We start from the raw sequence: 18,757 nt of genomic DNA, 5'->3' as shown, positions 1-18,757 counted from the left end.
TGTACACAGATCCTTGAAAGTTGCCACCCAGGTTGACAGGATTGTTGAGAAGGTATACAGTGTTTTAGCTTTTATTAATAGAAGGATCGGGTTCCGGAACTATGAGGTTATGCCACAGCTATACAAAACTCTGGTGCGGCCGCACTTGGAGTATTGTGTACAGTTCTGGTCACTGCATTATAAGAAGGATGTGGAAGCTTTGGAAAGGGTACATAGGAGATTTACTAGGATGTTGCCTGGTATGGAGGGAAGGTCTTATGAGGAAAGGCTGAGGGACTTGAGGCTGTTTTCGTTAGAGAGAAGAAGGTTGAAAGGTGACTTAATAGAGAATAAAAGGTAATCAGAGGGTTAGATAGGGTGGACAGGGAGAGCCCTTTTCCAAGAGTGGTGACGGCTAGCACGAGAGGGCATAGCTTTAAATTGAGGGGTGATAGATACAGGACAGATGTGAGAGGTAGTTTCTTTACTTACGAGAGTAATAAGGGTATGGAATGCTTTGCCTGCAACGGTAGTAGATTTGCCAACTTTTAAGTATATTTAAGTCGTCATTGGACAATCATATGGACGTACATGGAATAGTGTAGGTTAGATGGGCTTCAGATTGGTATGACAGATCGGTGCAAAATCAAAGGCTGAAGGGCCTGTACTGCGCTGTAATGTTCTATGTTCTATGATTTATTTAAACCAGTCCAGTTTTCTTGTTCAAATATTAAAATGATAGATGTATTAAACACCTTGACAGCTTCCTTAGACACTTTATTTTGTAGTTACAGAGTTTATGCACTCCTTATACACATTCATTTCTACTTTCAGCAATCCCAGAGGGCAGTATATCTCTCAAACAACAGTTTACCTCTCCCAAAGGGCAGTATACCTCTCCAAGGGGGTAGGCGGGGGTGCTTATCTCCCCAAAAAGACAGTTTACCTCTCTCAAAGGACATTTTATTTCTCTTAAAAGGAAACTTATCTTCCCAAAAGGTCTCCCCAAACCATATTTCTTTATTTTTCTACCGTTATACTGCATACCTGGTTTATTTCTGTGTTTTAAGATGGCACCAGAGAGTGGTGACATTATACAATACTTTTCACTGTATTTATAACAAATACATGTAACAATTAATCAATCAATCAATATCTAAGATTACCTGAGTTCTTCAAATGCATGCCTCCAGATAGATTTTTGCAAGAATGGAGATTCTCTTGTTGCAACAAACAAATATCTATGCAACACTTTTTCCTGTAAAAATCTATGAAATTACTTCACAGATGACCAGTGAAGCTTAACAAATATTCTTGTAGGAACAGAAATAGGCATTTTTCACCATTCACTTTAGATCATGGCTGAACACCTACTTCAATGCCAATTTCTTGTGCTATGCTAGCTCCATATCCTTCAATTTCATTAGGAATCCGCTCAACATTTGAGCTACTACACCCTTTGGGGTACAGAATTTTAACGATTCATCACTCCAGACATTTCTTGGCATCTAAGTCATAAATGGCCTAACCTTTACATAGATATTATGTTCCTGGTTACAGACTCACCAACCAGAGGTAATTAATAAGTTTCAATTAAATCACCTACAGGTCATTCTGCTATAATACACATTTCATTCATGCAAATTTTATATAATGCGATTAACAAATTGGGGACACTGCTTCTAAAGTACGAACTTTTAAAACCTGTGTTGGTTGTAATGCAATTACATCGCTGACACTTTAGGTGCTGTTTCTAAAGCGCGGTTTTTCTATAACATAGGATTGCACAAGGGTGCAATCATCGCGTTATAGAAAACTACCTATATCAATCTTCAAAATATTACAGAATACATGCTCAGCTTCCTGATTTGTTCCTCATAAATCAATTTTCACAAATTGGTCATCCCAAAAACATTGGCCCAGCTGCATTCAAGAAGATATAGAGCACAAAGCTTAATAGCTTCCAAAATCAGAGCATTTGTGATGTACAATTTATCTGTGACCAAAGTTTCTGATTTAGGAGGCACTTGAACTTTGTGCTGCCTACTAACTAACAGGATAGCGGTCTGCTGCCAGCATTAACTGTTTTTAAGTGGTTACACACCTCATTGGAAGTCTAAAATTGAGAGGCTAGTACCAATTACAGCTGTCGTCTACTATTTAATCATAAACCTGTAGACTTGTTAATGGAGAGGTGCATTGCATAACTGATTCTGACCTGGGAAGCTTATGGCACAACATGGATAAGAGCAGACTCCCAAGATTTTCTATTGCTGCACTTGAAGCTTTGATCAAGGAAATGGGGAAGAGCAAAATTGTTCTCTATCCATTGACAGCCAGGAGACTCTTCAGACAAACTTTCAGAGGTGTTCAAACCAAATAGCTGTGGTAGTCAATCACAGGAGCCAAACCCTGAGAATTGAGATGCACTAGCTTAATGGATCTTCAAATGCTGTATCCCATCAATTGTATCACTAGACTTAGATACTACACCACACCCTCATCACTCATCTCACAACAATCTCCATCAATTGTGACTCATACCTCAATTATTGCCTCACACCCAATCTGACAGTTTGCCCACTTTAGTAATTCAATCATGCTAGCCATATCGCTCAAAAAATTGCATAACATTCAATAACATGCTTCCCTCTCTCTTGCTGTACAAAATGGCACATAACAAGAGATGACAAGAGCTAGTTGACAGGGCACAGTCATGGCTGCAAGACCTTATCCAAATGGAAGAAATTATATTTACCATAATTGAAGCACTCATTTTCTCGGTATGAAAGACAAGGAGATAGGGTGGGAAAATACCCTTGAAGTAGATTATCCATGATCCAGTTGAATGGTGATGCACATTCAAGGGTCTAAAAAGACAAATCTGCTCCTATTTCCTGTATTTCCTTGTTACATTGCTGAGGCAGCAACCAGCAACAGGGCTGGAACTATTGTAGGCAAAAGCAGCCTTATACCCAATTCTCGCATTCCATGTCATCCACAATTACTTATGATTTTGAAACTCAAGGTTTATTCTGTCCTGCTACCCCTTACATCCTTACTTTGTGTATTTCTCCTTTTAGACATCTTAAAACTGACACTGACCAAGCAGCAGTAATGGAGCAAGAAAACAAACATGAAGAAATACCATCACTATCATTATCTCACTTGTAGCCAGTCACACTATGTAAATTCACTAGGATAGCTTAAAAACAGGAAGCACAAATGGTGAGACATAAGGATCGAGCCAATGCTAGCACAGGAAATTTTTAAGGAAACCCCATGAATCAGGCCTGGTCATAACAGGCAGCCTATTTTATCAGAGAGATAAATACAAGACCCAAGGCAGCACCCTCAATACAGACATTGTTATCTCCTCGACTACATCATCGTCTGAGGGACTGAAAGGACAGTTACATCACTCACACCACAAAGGGAGCTGATGATTGCTGAACTGACCATGTCTAATCCAGTTTATTATTTCCATTGGTCTGGCCTAAAACATCAATGGCAGAAGTGATGCCAGAAGAATTTCAGTGTTGATGGGCTCAAAGAAGCATTTTGAGAACTATCACAAACAACACTGAACCCTCAATATGAATGCCCTTGAACACCTGAACATACTCCCAGCCTGACATGACATTGAAAAGGCCATTGACAGGTTAGAATCAACAAGACAGTTGGCACAGATAGAATTCTCACTAAAATATTGAAATATGACAGACAAGTACTTACGACTCCTATACACAACCATATCTCCTTCAGTCAGAAGGAGACCACGCAAATAAATTTCCTCAATACTGTCAATGTAGTCATCTTCCAGAAAGTTGATAAGACGAATTGTGTAAACAATTGAGTCTCATTGTCATTCACAGGAAAAAATCCTAACTCACCTCTTCCCAGTGGCTGAAGAGCTCCTCCCAAAGTCATAATGTGAATTCTGTCTATCAAGAGTCACAGGTCAAGTCCAAGCTAAGTGCAGAGAGAGCAGCAATCCCCAAACTTGGACCTCTTTCACCTCTGTCTACCAGGAATAATTACGGAGTATTCTCAAAGTTTTAGCTGCCCAAAGAAATTCATTGCCATCTCCACTTATTGCATAACAAGCCATGATCCTCCAGAAAGCATCGCCAGAAATTCAACAAATATACAAACTAAGGCTATGTTATTACACCATAGAATCATACAGATGTACAGCACGGAAACAGACCCTTCGGTTCAACTCGTCCATGTCGACCAGATATCCCAACCTAATCTAGTCCCACCTGCCAGCGCCTTGTCCATATCCCTCCAAACCCTTCCTAATCATATACCCATCCCAAATGTCTCTTAAATATTGCAATTGTACCAGCCTCCACCACTTTCTCTGGCAGCTCATTCCAGACACGTACCACGCTCTGTGTGAAATAGTTGCCCATTAGGTCTCTTTTATATCTTTCCCCTCTCACCCTAAACCGATGCCCTCTAGTTCTGGACTCCCCGACCCCAGGGAAAATACTTTATCTGTTTATCCTATCCATGCCCCTCATGATTTTATAAACTTCTATAAAGTCACTCCTCAGCCTCCAGGGAAAACAGTCTTCGCCTATTCAACCTCTCCCTATAGCTCAAATCCTCCAACTCTGGCAAAATCCTTGTAAATCTTTTCTGAATCCTTTCAAGTTTCACAACATCTTTCCGATAGGAAGGAGACCAGAATTGCACACAATATTCCAATAGTGGCCTAACCAATGTCCTGTACAGCCACAACATGGCCTCCCAACTCCTGTACTCAATACTCTGACCAATAAAGGAAAGCATATCAATTGCCTTCTTCACTATTCTATCTACCTGCAACACCATATTCAAGGAGCTATGAACCTGCATTCCAAAGTCTCTTTGTTCACTCCCAAGGACCTTACCATTAAGTGTATAAGTCCTGCTAAGATTTGCTTTCCCAAAATGCACCACCTCACATATATCTAAATTAAACTCCATCTGCCACTTCTCAGCCCATTGGTCCATCTGATCAACATCCCATTGTAATCTGAGGTAATCTTCTTTGCTGTCCACTACACCTCCAAATTTGGTATCATCCGCAAACCTCTTATGCTCACATCCAAATCATTTATATAAATGATGAAAAGTAGTGGACCCAGCACCAATCCTTGTGGCACTCCATTGGTCACAGGCCCCCAGTCTGAAAAACAACTGTCCACCACTGCCCTCTGTCTTTTACCTTTGAGCTAGTTCTGTATCCAAATGGCTAGTTCTCCCTGTATTCCATGAGATCTATCCTTACTAACCAGTGTCCCATGGGGAACCTTGTCAAATGCTGTACTGTAGTCCATATACATCACACTCTGCCCTCATCAATCCTTTGTTAGTTCTCCAAAAAACTCAATCAAGTTTGTGAGACATGATTTCCCATGCATAAAGCCATGTTGACTGTCCCTAATCAAGTCCTCGCCTTTCCAAATCCTGTCCCTCAGGATTCGCTCCAACAACTTGCCCACTACCAATGTCAGGCTCACTGGTCTATAGTTTTCTGGCTTGTCCTTACCACCTTTCTTAAACAGTGGCACCATGTTAGCCAACCTCCAGTCTTCTGGCACCTCACCTGTGACTATCTATAATACAAATATCTCAGCAAGAGGCCCAGCATCACTTCCCTAGCTTCCTACAGAGTTCTAGACCAATGTACTTCTTTAAATTCGTCACTGGAACACTTCACATCATATCCATAATGCTTCCTCTTGGAATACTGCTTCTCTAGAGGACAAGCAGGAAACTGTTCAAACAGCATCATTTACAGTCTATAATGAAAAACACCGAACTCTATTAAGTTGTGGTAGACTCTAGGGAAACAGATGAATTACTTGCTGTTGATTTGCCAGCTTTTGATTTGCTCTTGTAACCAAATTATTTTTATGACTTATCAGTTCAGTTTCTGGTCAATTGTAGCACCCAGGATGTTGATCTTGCAATAAAACCACTAAACATTAAAAGGGGATAGTTCAGCTGTCTTAGGCTCTCTATTTTCCTGACACTTTTGTGGTTGAATTTTATTTACTTGCCATTAGGACTGCTTCAGTACTTCAGGAGATGCAAATGCACTCCATCTTGTGCAAACATCAGTGAATACCCCTCTCTGATCTTATGATGGAAAGTGTCACTGGTGAAGTATTTGAAGATGTTGAGTTTGGGACACAACCTGAGGAACTCCTTCAGTGATGTTTTTGGATTAAATAATGTCCTTTTAATTACTGAGTTCAATTAAATATGCTTCATGCAACCATAATTTTATTTTTAAACAAGCCAGCTTTAAATCAGTTAAACATATTTTCTGTAACTGAAAAGGGCTTTCACTGTGTCTTTTCCCCTTTTTTTTGGAACAGAGTTTACACACTTTTTTTGGTTTCAAATTTCAAAAGGCAGACTGGATACAGAAACATACAGATAATTGATGATGTTCATTACAGCAGATTAAAATATTCCATTGTATCTGATTTTCCATTCTTGGAATGGCTCCACAGTGATCCATATCTAAAATGACATACTGTGTCACATAAACATCGCATCTAGGTTCACGCAAAGCATATCCTTGATTCAGACTACACTGTCAGACACTAAGAGGAGGCAAACTATCTGGTCATGAGGAGGGACAGAAAAAGGATTAGGAAATCTGAAAGGGGAAATAAATAAATAAATAAAAATGGGATGAAATGCATTTAAAATAATTGCTGGCAAGGCTCACCTCTCCAGTTCTGTGCACCACAGAATATCCTCCTTCCCATTCATGATAACTGGGAAATGCTGATCCTTGCCCTGCTTGATGGAGTTCGACCTGGTCGTTATGGTCCTAACTTTGCTAAACTGGAGAACATCGTAATACAAAAGGTCAGAGTCCATGTCTTGAATTAGACAATTAGAACCTCAATTTCAAAATAGTACAAACAAATTATTACCTCTATTCTACAACAGTATAATATTGGTAATAACTCCACATTTCTAAAGATTTTCTCAAATGAACATGACATAGAGGTGAGGCTGAGATAGGACTTAACACTGTAGTCTCAATTCTCTGAGTGGTGGTCTTCCTAAAGAGAACTTCTAGCTGAATGTAGTGAAATTTGGTTTCTTATTATGAATAGTTATGCTGAAGTGAGTGGAGATATAATATAAAACATTTAAATAGAAGTTCACCCTCCACTTATTGCCTCATATTGCCAAATTCAACATTCATAAATGTCCAACTCAAAGTTGTGAAAAGCTGAATACATTTATGAAGTCTTGTGAAGTCATGAAACAAAAAAAGCAATCAGCCAATTTCATCCTCAAGAAATGTACTTGACTAAATTTGAAGCTACTATGTTGCAATATTGGCAGTTACTTGGATCATACCCAATGGTGTCTTCAAACAACAAATAGCTGGAATCTGCAGGGCAGAGGAAGGGCATTTAATTTACATGGGTCAGATAGATGCAAACTGCCATTTCAGGTGCATTTCTAATGCCTGTTTTCTAAAACATAATAGATACAAACACTGGCCTATGGTGAGTTTTCTCAGGCCCTCCACATTTTCAGCTAGTTTCTTATGAACTGCCTGAGTACAAGGGCTATCCTGAGGATTTTTAAAAACATTTCTGAAAGTCCAGGCCACTTGTTTCTTCACTCGGCCCATCACTGTGATCACGTTTGACACTTCAATCTGCATCATAATTTAACAGCAGTTTCTGAATCTCCAGAGTCTCTCTCAAACAACAACTAAGGTTAGATCAATTTAAAATGTCAAAACTGAGATTGATAGGTTACATTATATAAGGGTAATAAGGGAAATTGAACTGAGGCAGATAAATGAAGTTGAATTATACGTCAACTCATGGGAACATGGTGGCAAAGGATAAAATCACAGGATATGTAATTCGGAACCTCAGGTTAATATGGTGGGAACTCAAGTTCAAATCTCTCTGTGCTGATATTAAATTTAATTTCAAATTATTGAGTTGAATTCAATAAAGTTGGAATTTCTTTTTAAAACTGGGCTAATGGTGACCACAAAATCATTGTTAATTGTTGTAAAAAACCATCTGGCTCACTAATGCCCTTTAGGGAAGGAAATCTACTATCACTATCTGTTCTGGATTTCATGTGATTCCAGGCGAATTGTAATGTGTTTATCTATTAACTTGGAAATGATTAAAACCACTCAGTTTTATAAAACTACTCCAAAGTCCTAAGGAAAGGAATGAAATCCAGCCTATCAACCCTGCAAAGTTCTCCTGATTAATATCTGAAGGCTTGTACTGAAATTGAGGAAACTGTCCTATAAATTACTCAAGCAGCAGACTGATGCCCATCTGTAAGAAATGATCTCTAAATATGACTTATGTTCCAGCCACCACAATCACTGTTCTTGGTATATCTTGTCCCAGCAGCAGGGCAGCCCCACCAGAGGTGGCAGCACAGTAATATATGGCTGAGAGGGTGTTGCTCTGGGAGTCCTTATCATTGTCCCTCAACCCTATGAAGTCTCATAGCTTCCGAAGCAAGTAAACCTATTGCTCCACCTTTTGGCTGATAAGCCATTACACCTTTATGTTCAACATCGCTTGAAGGAAGCATAAAGGATACAAGAGTTTAGAATTTACTCTGTGAGTGGGATTTCAATGTCCATCATCACTACTGAGTGGATTAGCTGAGTCTAAAGAAGACTTAATCTGTGAAAATTGGTGAGGGAACTAACATCAGGGAAAATTACCTATCCTCACCAATCTACCTGTACACGAGTGCATCTGTATATAATAGTATCATTAGGAGTAACTACCACACAACCACAGTGGAGATGAATAGATATAGCAACTCAGTACTGGGAGTTCGTCAGACACACTGGGCCATCATCAGCAGCAGAATTATACTTAACCACAACCTGTAACCATAAGGACTAATAAGTCACCTACTATAACATTACCATAAAGCTGGGTGATCAACCTTGATTCAATGAAGAGTGCAGAAGAGTATGCCAGGGTAGCACTAGTTATACCTAAAATTGAGATGTCAGCCTGGTGAAGCTACACTATAGAATTACATGCATGCAAAGTAGCATATGCAGCATGCAACAGACAAATCTAATGGATAAGATTTAAGGTCTGCAGTCTTGACACATTCAGTCATAAACTGGTAGACAATTAAACTACGAAGTAGAGGAGGAGGTTCCATAAGTATTGTCACTCTCAATGGCCGGGGAGTCCAACACATTAGTACTAAGGATACCATTGCAGCATTTGCATTCATCATCAGCCAGAAGTTCTCAGTGGATAATCCAGAGTAGCTTTCTCCTAGAGTTATATCAAATTTTTACAGTGCAGAAAGAAACCCTCCAACCATGAAGTATTTGTGCCAGCTATCAAGTATCCATCTATTCTAATCCCATTTAGAGTCACAGAGATGTACAGCATGGAAACAGACCCTTCGGTCCAACCCATCCATGCCAACCAAATATCCCAACCCAATCTAGTCCCATCTGCCAGCACCCGGCCCATATCCCTCCAAACCCTTCCTATTCATATACCCATCCAAATGCCTTTTAAATGTTGCAATTGTACCAGCCTCCACCACATCCTCTGGCAGCTCATTCCATACATGTACCACCCTCTGCGTGAAAAAGTTGCCCCTTAGGTATCTTTTATATCTTTCCCCTCTCACCCTAAACCTATGCCCTCTAGTTCTAGACTCCCCGACCCCAGGGAAAAGACTTTGCCTATTTATCCTATCCATGCCCCTCATAATTTTGTAAACCTCTATAAGGTCACCCCTCAGCCTCTGACACTCTAGGGAAAACAGCCCCAGTCTGTTCAGCTTCTCCCTATAGCTGGCCTATAGTCTTGCATGCAGTGGCAATTCAAGCGCACATTTATTAGATCTTACATGTCTTGTTAGTTCCTGTCTGTCACCCTTGCAGGCAGTGAGTTCTAGGTACCCAAAAATCTCAGAGCTTTGTACCCTTCAAACAGATCTCCACTCAGCCTTCTCTGCTGCAAGGAGAAGAAATCCCAGCCTACTTACTGTCTTTTCATCGCTGAGTTGGCCTAGTCCAGGCAACATCTTGGTGAATTCCTTCTGCACTCTCTCTAGTGCAATCACATCTGCCTATTGCGTAGCAACCAGAACTGCACATGGTACTCATCACCCTCTGATTCACCATTTTCTCAAGGACAACAAGGATGGGCTGTTAATGCAGGCCCAGCCAATAACACCAATGTCCCATGAGTGAATAACTAAAATTCCAGCTGTGGCCTAACATAACCTCCTTGCTATTATATGCAATGTCTTGAAAAGTAAAGGCAAATATTCAATATGCTTTAACTACCTTATCTACCGTCCTGCTGCCTACAAAGATCTGCACACCAAGATCCCTCTGATTGTCTGTATTTTCAATGTCTACAAATCTTCTCAAAACTTCCTTGCCATGCCAGTCTAAATTTAATTTGCCACTGTTCCACCAATCTTACAAGCTATACTATCCTGTAGTCTAAGGCTTTCCTCCTTGTTATTTACCAGACCATCAATTTTCATGTCATCTGTAAATGTATTGATCACACTTCCTACGTTCATGTCTAGATCACTAATGTATACAACAAACAGTAAAGGACCTGTAACAAAAACACCCTCCAACCATCACCCACTGCTTGCTAACATTAAGCTATTTTGGATTCAACTTGCCAAACTGTCCTCAATCCCATGGGGTCTGAGTTATTAACCAGTCTACCTGATGAGACCTTGTCAAAAGTTTCACCAAAGTCCATAAAAGTTGCATTAACTGCACCATCCTCACGTACACATCTAGTCACCTTCTCAAATTTCTCAGATGTGACGTTATAAAGCCATGCTGACTATCCTTGGCTAATCCTTGCCTCTCCAAGTAGAGATTAATTCTGTCTCTCAGATTTCTTTCCAATAGTTTTGCTACCACACTTGGTGGACTCACCAACCTGTAGATTACTGGCTTACCCCTTCCAACCTTCTTAAATAATGGTATCATATTAGCTGTCTTCGAGTCCCCTTATGTCGAGAGAGAAAAGTAAAATTAAGGCCTCTCCCTTACCTTCCACAGACACCTAGGATACAACTACCTCCTGAATCCCCAGCATTACAAATGACAGTCTTCAATCAATTCCATTCAATCTATTTGATATCAGGAAGCATGAAATCAGTGAACATTGCAAAGACAATGGGCCCTGACAATATTCTGCCAAAAGCACTAAAGACTTGTGGTCCAGAAATACTCACAAACCTAGACAAGTAGTTCCATATAGCTATAACACAGGCATCTACTGTACAATTTGGAAAACTGCCTAGGTATGTCCAATCCACAGGATAACTGATAACATGAGCAATTGCCCGATATGGTCTGTCCCCCAAAAAAAACTAGACAAATCCAACACAGCCAATTACAGTCCCATCGGTCTACTCTCAATCATTAGCAAAGTTACGAAAGAGGTTATCAATAGTGTGATCATGAGGTACTTGCAAAGAAATAACCTACTCACTGATGGTCAGTTTAGATTCTGCCAGGGCCATTCAACTCCTGTCCTCATTACAGCATTGGGCAAAACATGGGCAAAAGAGATAAATGCCAGTGACTACCCGTGACATCAAGGCAATATTTGACAGCATATGGCATCAAGAAGACCTAGCAAAAATTGAGAATTGGGGAAAACTACACTGGAGACATAACTTGCACAAAGGAAGATGGTCATGTTGTTAGAGGTTAATCATCTTAGCTCCAGGGCATCTCTGCAAGAGTTCCTCAGGGTAGTGACCTAGGCCCAACCATCTTCATCTGCCTTACCAATGATCTTTCCTCCACCATAACAGCAAAAGTGGAGATATTTGCTTATGATTGCACAAAGTTCACCACCATTTGAAAATCCTCAGATACTACAAAAATCAGCGTTCATATGCAGCAAGATCTGAACAACACCCAGGCTTGGGCTCATAAGTGCAAGTAACATCCACACCATATAAATGTCAGCAATTGACCACCTCCATCAAAAGACAATACAGCGAGCACTACTTGATGTTCAACAGCAGTACTATTGCTGAATACTCCCACCATCAACATACTGTGGATTACCATTGGCCAAACAAAAAGCCATACACATAGTGTGACCTCATGTATCTCCAATTCGATCGTCCATCACCTGCATGGCACAAATCAAGTCTCCAATAGAATATTTTCTACTTGTCTGGATGGGTGCAGCTCCAACAACACTCAAAAGGCTTTACAGCACCAAGGAAAGAACATCTCATTCATCACCTTCAATAGTCATTCTCTTCACCACTGACACATAAGACAATAGCTGGTATCACGTACAAAATGTATAGCAGTAACTCACCCAAGCGCCTTCAATGGCAAGTTCTAGACCCACAATCTACCTGCTACAAGGACACGTGCAACAGATTTCTGGGTCAACCATCACTTCTTTACTTTCACTATGTTCCTCTTGTCCAAAGACGTTTACTGCTGTAGATAATTTTCAAAGTACATTTTTCAAGGACTTACATTTAAATAATGAAATACATCTCTGGGCCAGAAGTTTCAGGTTAGAGTTCCAATCTGGGACTTGATAACCATGGATGGTCAGTTTGCCTATGGTAGGCAGTAAGAGCAGGAGAGTCTCCGAGACACCCAGAGACACAGCGCAGCTGCAGTTCAATAGTCTCTTCAGGTTAAGATTCCATCCACAGAGTCTTGCCAAAGGTTATACTTTCTTTACATTTCTACTGCATCAGAATAACATTTAATTTTCAGAACACGTCTTTGTGCTCATTCTGATTGTTCATAATTGCAGAGTCAATGTATGAGGAAAAGCCATCCAGGCTTTTGATTATTGAATGCAATTAAGTGACTCATGCTGAAAAATTTCCAAGTGGAAAATGAAGTAGGACAATGATCATATTTGGCTATAATGCATTTAAGAACATTAGGAGTAGAAGCAGGAGTAAATCATTCTAGTCTCGGCCTTTCTGCTCTATCATTCAATATGGCCATAGCTGATACTTTACCTCAATTCCACCTCCTTGTATTATTCCCGTGTCCCTTAAACCCCTTAGTATCTAAATACTTAAAATCTTCAATTTAAAGATACTCAACAACTGCAAATCCACAACCTTCTTGAATAGAAAATTGTAAAGATCTATATCCTTTGAGTGAAGAAATTTGGGTTTTAATAGCCCATCAACACACACTGATAAAGTTCAGGTGAGAATGACTATTTTGGTATAGATCTCGAGTGTTGCTTGTTTTTTTTATGCCTCATGTCACAAAAACATACCACAATTCAAGCTCACTACTTTTAACTGCTTGGCGTAAGTCCTTGAAACAGTGGGACATGGAACCAGACTCTAACAATAGTCAACATTCCCTGAAATGTTTAAACTGGGCAGTAGGTTTAGACTTGTGCAAACTGATTTCATTAGAACTCTCACAAAATGTCAAGAGATGAGATAAACTGCAAATAAACAAACAGAAAATATAATTTCATAACCCATTCCAGAACCACCAGCTTTATATTGAAAATAATTCTCAATGTTAGCAACAGGGTAGCAGCATATTTTTCATATCAAATTGTGATCAGTGCAAGTTACCATTGCTTTCCTCATCAAAGAGGAAAATTAAAGCATTGCTGTGGACTTGTACTAATTTGTATTTATATTGAGAAAGCTGTCAGAGAGCAGAGACTTTAACAGAGTGGTCTTAGAACAGCCCATAGTAGTTTCATGCTTATACATTTTGAGATTGAAATATACAAGAACTTCTAAAATATGGGAAGTGTTGAATATACAGAAGAATAGAAAAAAATGATAAAATCTATTTGATTCATGTCATTTAGGCTTACCTTTGCTATCCTACCATGCTCAAGGCAGTCCTGGAGTTCCAGTTTATCTGCTGAAGAAGCAACCAGGGGCCTGAGAATGTGGAAAATCTGACTTCAGTGCCAAATATTCCATGTATTTTCTGTATCATGCATTTTTAAGCAACCCTTGGAGGCATTTCTTCATATTTTTAGAGGATTAATCACAGTAACAGCAATAGCTAAAATACTTACTATAAAGAAATGTAATCAAAGTATTTAGAACAGTTTTAATAATATAATGTCAAAAAGTAATTTCTAAATATGACAAAGAATATGCATCATAAATATGAGAATAGCAAAGTAGTCAGTAGCTATAATGTAGCTTTTGCAAGAAAAAGATATAATTTGAGTTATAAGTTTGTGCGAAAGAAGATCCCACTGCATTTATTTTAGGAGCATGATAGTGGAACAGCATTTTCAATGGCTCTGTACTAAAATTGTACTGCTTAGGATGAACTGTCAAATATTTATTGTGGCAAAAATGAAATAGGATTATTCAGCACAGATGAAGACCGTTCAACCCTTCTCTTTCAACTCAATGCGACTGTCCAGCTCACTGAAAGATCTATCCTTTCATCATACTTCCTTGCTCTTTTTCCATAGACCTGCTAATTTCTCTCCAAACAAAGTTACTTTTAATTAATGTGAGGGATTTTGCTTTGTAATGCATATTACTATTTATTTAGTGAATTACAATACTTAGTTGAACAATAACTTGCAACCCTTAAGAATTTATGTCAATTATTGTGTATTGGTTCCTATTGCACATATATTACTCTCTACTATTTAATGGAAGTTGTAACTAAATTAAAATAAACAAGTTAAGACCCTCATTAATTTTGCAGTGAGGGAGATGATAGGAACATATTTGCATTTGTACAATACCATTACTCTCCATAATTTCCAGATTATAGAAATACTAACATTCAAGTTTCCTGAATCGATCAAACAGTTTCTACTCACATTTCCCACAAATGATTCTCTACGAATGAAATAATTCTCTCTCTGAATCTAATCCAAATTTAGCAACTATTATTTAAATTATACTTGTCCCATATGACTACATTCACTGTCCCTGCCGCCTTGAGTAAAATACATGTATACCTAAGATTCACAACAATGTACTCATCCCCAAACACAACCTTTAAATTCATGCATCAGCCAAATATCTCAAACATATCTGCATGCCACAAACAATTCATGCATGTAGCTATAAAGAATTCAATTCTGAAGCACACACTAGAGATTGAAAATATGCCAATGAATGAATAAAAATAAATTAAACCAAATTAAATGTGATAGTAATCAAAGACACACACCCATTTCCAACTAGAGTCGCACTAAATTAATTCCTATTAATGAAACTTTTAATTAGAGTTAGGAGAATGAGCAGGAATTGATAACAAGATCTCATTCCAAGATGCAAAACTTTTCCTCAGCAAAGTATAGAAGTTCCATTTTGCAGTACAAAAAATTAGATTAATTTTGTAACACAGATATAAAGCAGTATTGTTACTTATTTCAGTGGGTATTACATTAATTAGCAGGAGTTTTCATGAAACATAGCTCATCATCTGTTTGGTGTTTACAGGAAAGTAGCAAGGACTCTAAATGGATAATCACTTTGCATTAAAATGATGACAAAGTGCAAAATAACAATGTTTTAGGCCCCTACCAAACAAAGCTTGAAGGAAGGACTGATCATGAAAATACAATAATCAAATTTCTACATGTATACCCTGTGAAAATCTATGTTCATTAAATGACAAATCAAACAAAGGCAATTTTTTTTTGCCATATCTTCAAATGTTAATAACTTTTTCAATGTGATTGTTTTCTGAAATAGGTGACAATATGTACCTCGTGGAGAGTAATGTCATAACTCAAGCGAACAATGAACACAATCATGAAATTTGAGTTGACAAGAGGATAACAACTGTGAATTTCCTAATGGCTGTCTGATCTGCTGATTTAACTTCAACATTAAATGGGTGCCAATTCAGTTTATGAAGTTAGCTGAGATTACTGTTGTAGCAAAGATTTCAATTAGTGAAAATTCAATAGGATTCCTAAGAAATACCTGTACAGGCATTTTTTTTTGCAAGGGATGAAGGTCAATAAATCTAATTGGTTAAAATTTTCACTTTTGGTGCAACTAGGAAATTGCATTTGAAATTGTGCTTTTAATTGTTAAAGTAGCTGATAAAATTGATTTGTATAATCATAAACATAAATCTTACAATTTATCTGTGTTCATTGTGTTAACCTGTTGCAATTTTATTAAAATAATTGAAAATGGGTTTATCACGAAACTGCTAACACTTTCAGTAAGTGTTTAGTCTTCCACTTGTGAACAACTTTATTTTAAATTAGTGAAAATAATTTTAAAAGGTTGTTCTTTACCATTTACTAGTTTCATGAGTTAGTCGTTTTTTTTAGTAAATTAAATATTCTATCAGTGTAAACATTTTAAAAATGTGTCTAGGACTTCCTATAATCTCCCAAGAAAAGATACTCGATTAAGATCATGCTCAGACACAATTGGGAGAAACTTGCCATCTGTATTATTTTGATGTGAAACTTTGTCAAATTTCTGAGAGCTTGTGTCATTTTCAGACAAACCTATTTTTAAAAGTAGCATATCAAATTGTAGAAACTCAGTTTTAACTCTTTTGGAGAATTGTTTCATAGTCTCAGTGTTACTTTTACTTGATTTGAAATTAAAAAGCTGTCATGGCGCAAAATTGGCTGTTTATTTGTTATGAACCCATTTTGTGCTCCTCATGTAGACCACTTTCACCCCATGGTCCCTGACAGATTGTTAATTCCCTTAATTAAGAACTGAATGAGGTCACTTCAAAGTTTCCAGTTCTTCAAAGAAGCCAAATCTAACTTTTTAACTCTAATAATATAAATTTCAACGTAATATCACTCTCGTTGCTTACTCACAGAAGTCATACACCTCCATGTTCCCAAAAACTAATCTATTCTTGTAGATCCAAACCAGCAAATCAACCATCAGTAAACTATTTCAGATACACTACCCAGTGTTATACCAAATAATGGATGAACAGCTCATTGAATCAGCATGAACCAGCAGAGATATTTTTTGCTATTGTACCCTCAGTAATTGACATCAAAACCAAGGCAAATTACATAAAATCTTCTATAATGCCTTAACTAAACAGTATGTGACAAGCAAGATTTCAATTTCATATAATTACAATTAACATTACTTTTACTTTCCAATGGAGATGGTAAGGAGAGTGGGATGAGAATGGGTCTGCTTTAGTTTCCTATTCAACCTGATCAGAGATATTATGACAGTCCTCTGGAACAGGTGGGACTCAAAACCCAGGTCTTTTGGCTCAGAGGTAAGGACACCAACACTGTGCCACAAGAGTCATCTGGGTCTGCTTTATATCTTTATTTTATCTGGAACTGTTACCACACACAACCAAACAACTCTCCCACCAAAAATCATCCGTGAGTCTGCTTTTTAAAAAATGTATTAGTTAGGGGCAATGCTAGCATGAAAAGGTGAGGGTGGAGTGGGTCCACTTTATATAAAGAAGGGCTCAGTTAACAAGTTTCAGCTGGGCAGGGCATTACCTGTTACCAAGGGAGCTCATACCCAATGAGGAGATTAATTAGTAATTCCCCAAAGATCGTGTCGGGATTATCACAGCCCATTGGAACACTGGTATTGAGAGTGGGATAGCATAAAGGTGGTAGAACCACCTTGATTATTTCAACTCTGACTTTAAAATAATCTTGAAATTATTCATTTTGCCACGTTAGTAATTCAATGTTTATTTAAACTTTCTTGATTTACATGGCAGTTTTAAGAGTACAGTTATGACTGACACATTCCAATACCATAAAGGCCTGGCAACAATTTCACCTTTCATGTTTTATTGAATTGTATCAACATAACCAATAACTGCATTACTTAGTAAATAATACTGGACCAATGCAGGCTTTCCATAATTTGAGCATGCAACTGTAGTAACTGTATTTGCAATTAGCTAATTTAAAGAAACAAATACTATTAGCCCTTTAAATTACTTAGAATATATGTAACTGTTAAAAGGAAGTTCTCTCAATTCTTTTTGACAGGCTCTTGGAATGACACTCTCTTGCATTTCATAGATCACCAATTTATAGTTTAATGAATTGAATACAAATAGCCCACTGTCATAGCAACATTAAAAGAAAGCCATTTGGCCCTTTGAGCCTGCTCTGCCATTCCATATGATCATGGCTGATCACTCATCCCAGTACCCTATTCCCACTTTCTCCCCATACCTTTTGTTTCATTTAGCTAAGAACTATATCTAACTCCTTTTGGAAAACATGCAATGTTTTGGATTCAACTGCTTTCTGTGGCAGAGATTTGCACAGGTTTACCACTCTGGGTGAAGAAATTTCTCCTGACCACAGTTCTAAATGGTCTGTGCCATATCCTTAATCTGTGACTCCGGTTCACAATCAACAAGATCATCCATCCTACATTTTCCTGTCTAGTCCTCACAGAATTTTACACACAGATCAAAACTGTGGAACACAATATTTTTTGTTGTATACTTTTAATAATTTGAAAAATAAACAATTTGGCCTAAACAACCAACTTCAATGAGTGTTACTTACAATTGTTTAAGAGGTTGTTCAATGAGATGTTTTAATGATTTTCTGTAACTGATACAGAGGCTAATGCCCAATACATTCCTGTCCAAATAGCGTGCTGGTTAAAATACAACCATTTGTCTTTTAGACATATTGTGGCCATTAAGGACAATCTTAATTAAGTCTTGATGGAAGAATATCTTCTTTATGAAAATAATTCCTGAGCACTGAATTATTTTAATTTTGAATAAAGT

The 18,757-nt window shown here is 38.1% G+C and overlaps 1 protein-coding gene and 1 long non-coding RNA gene across 5 annotated transcripts in view; one reads left to right on the top strand and one right to left on the bottom strand.

Annotated features, from left to right (window-relative positions):
* The window catches only part of LOC132822964 (uncharacterized), a 34,794-nt gene extending 18,821 nt beyond the window's left edge, over positions 1–15,973 (top strand). Inside the window, exon 3 of the long non-coding RNA XR_009645484.1 lies at positions 15,724–15,973. This is a non-coding gene — a long non-coding RNA (uncharacterized LOC132822964). The remainder of the gene's footprint in view (positions 1–15,723) is intronic.
* LOC132822963 (DNA (cytosine-5)-methyltransferase 3B-like) overlaps positions 1–18,757 on the bottom strand; it is a 289,466-nt gene that overhangs the window by 9,507 nt on the left and 261,202 nt on the right. For 2 of the 4 annotated variants that reach the window (XM_060836414.1, XM_060836417.1), the window contains 2 exons: positions 13,860–13,929; positions 6,716–6,834 (listed from right to left, as the gene is read on the bottom strand). The exons of 1 other annotated variant lie outside the window; for it this stretch is intronic. In XM_060836414.1, coding sequence (XP_060692397.1) covers positions 6,716–6,834; positions 13,860–13,929 — 189 coding nt within the window. The remainder of the gene's footprint in view (positions 1–6,715; positions 6,835–13,859; positions 13,930–18,757) is intronic. One more of the 4 variants, XM_060836415.1, reaches the window with a different exon arrangement.

This window comes from Hemiscyllium ocellatum, chromosome 15 (genome assembly GCF_020745735.1).
Source record: "Hemiscyllium ocellatum isolate sHemOce1 chromosome 15, sHemOce1.pat.X.cur, whole genome shotgun sequence".
Lineage (NCBI taxonomy): Eukaryota > Metazoa > Chordata > Chondrichthyes > Orectolobiformes > Hemiscylliidae > Hemiscyllium > Hemiscyllium ocellatum.
Note: the sequence above shows the minus strand (reverse complement) of the source record. Positions and strands in the feature narration are given on the sequence as shown.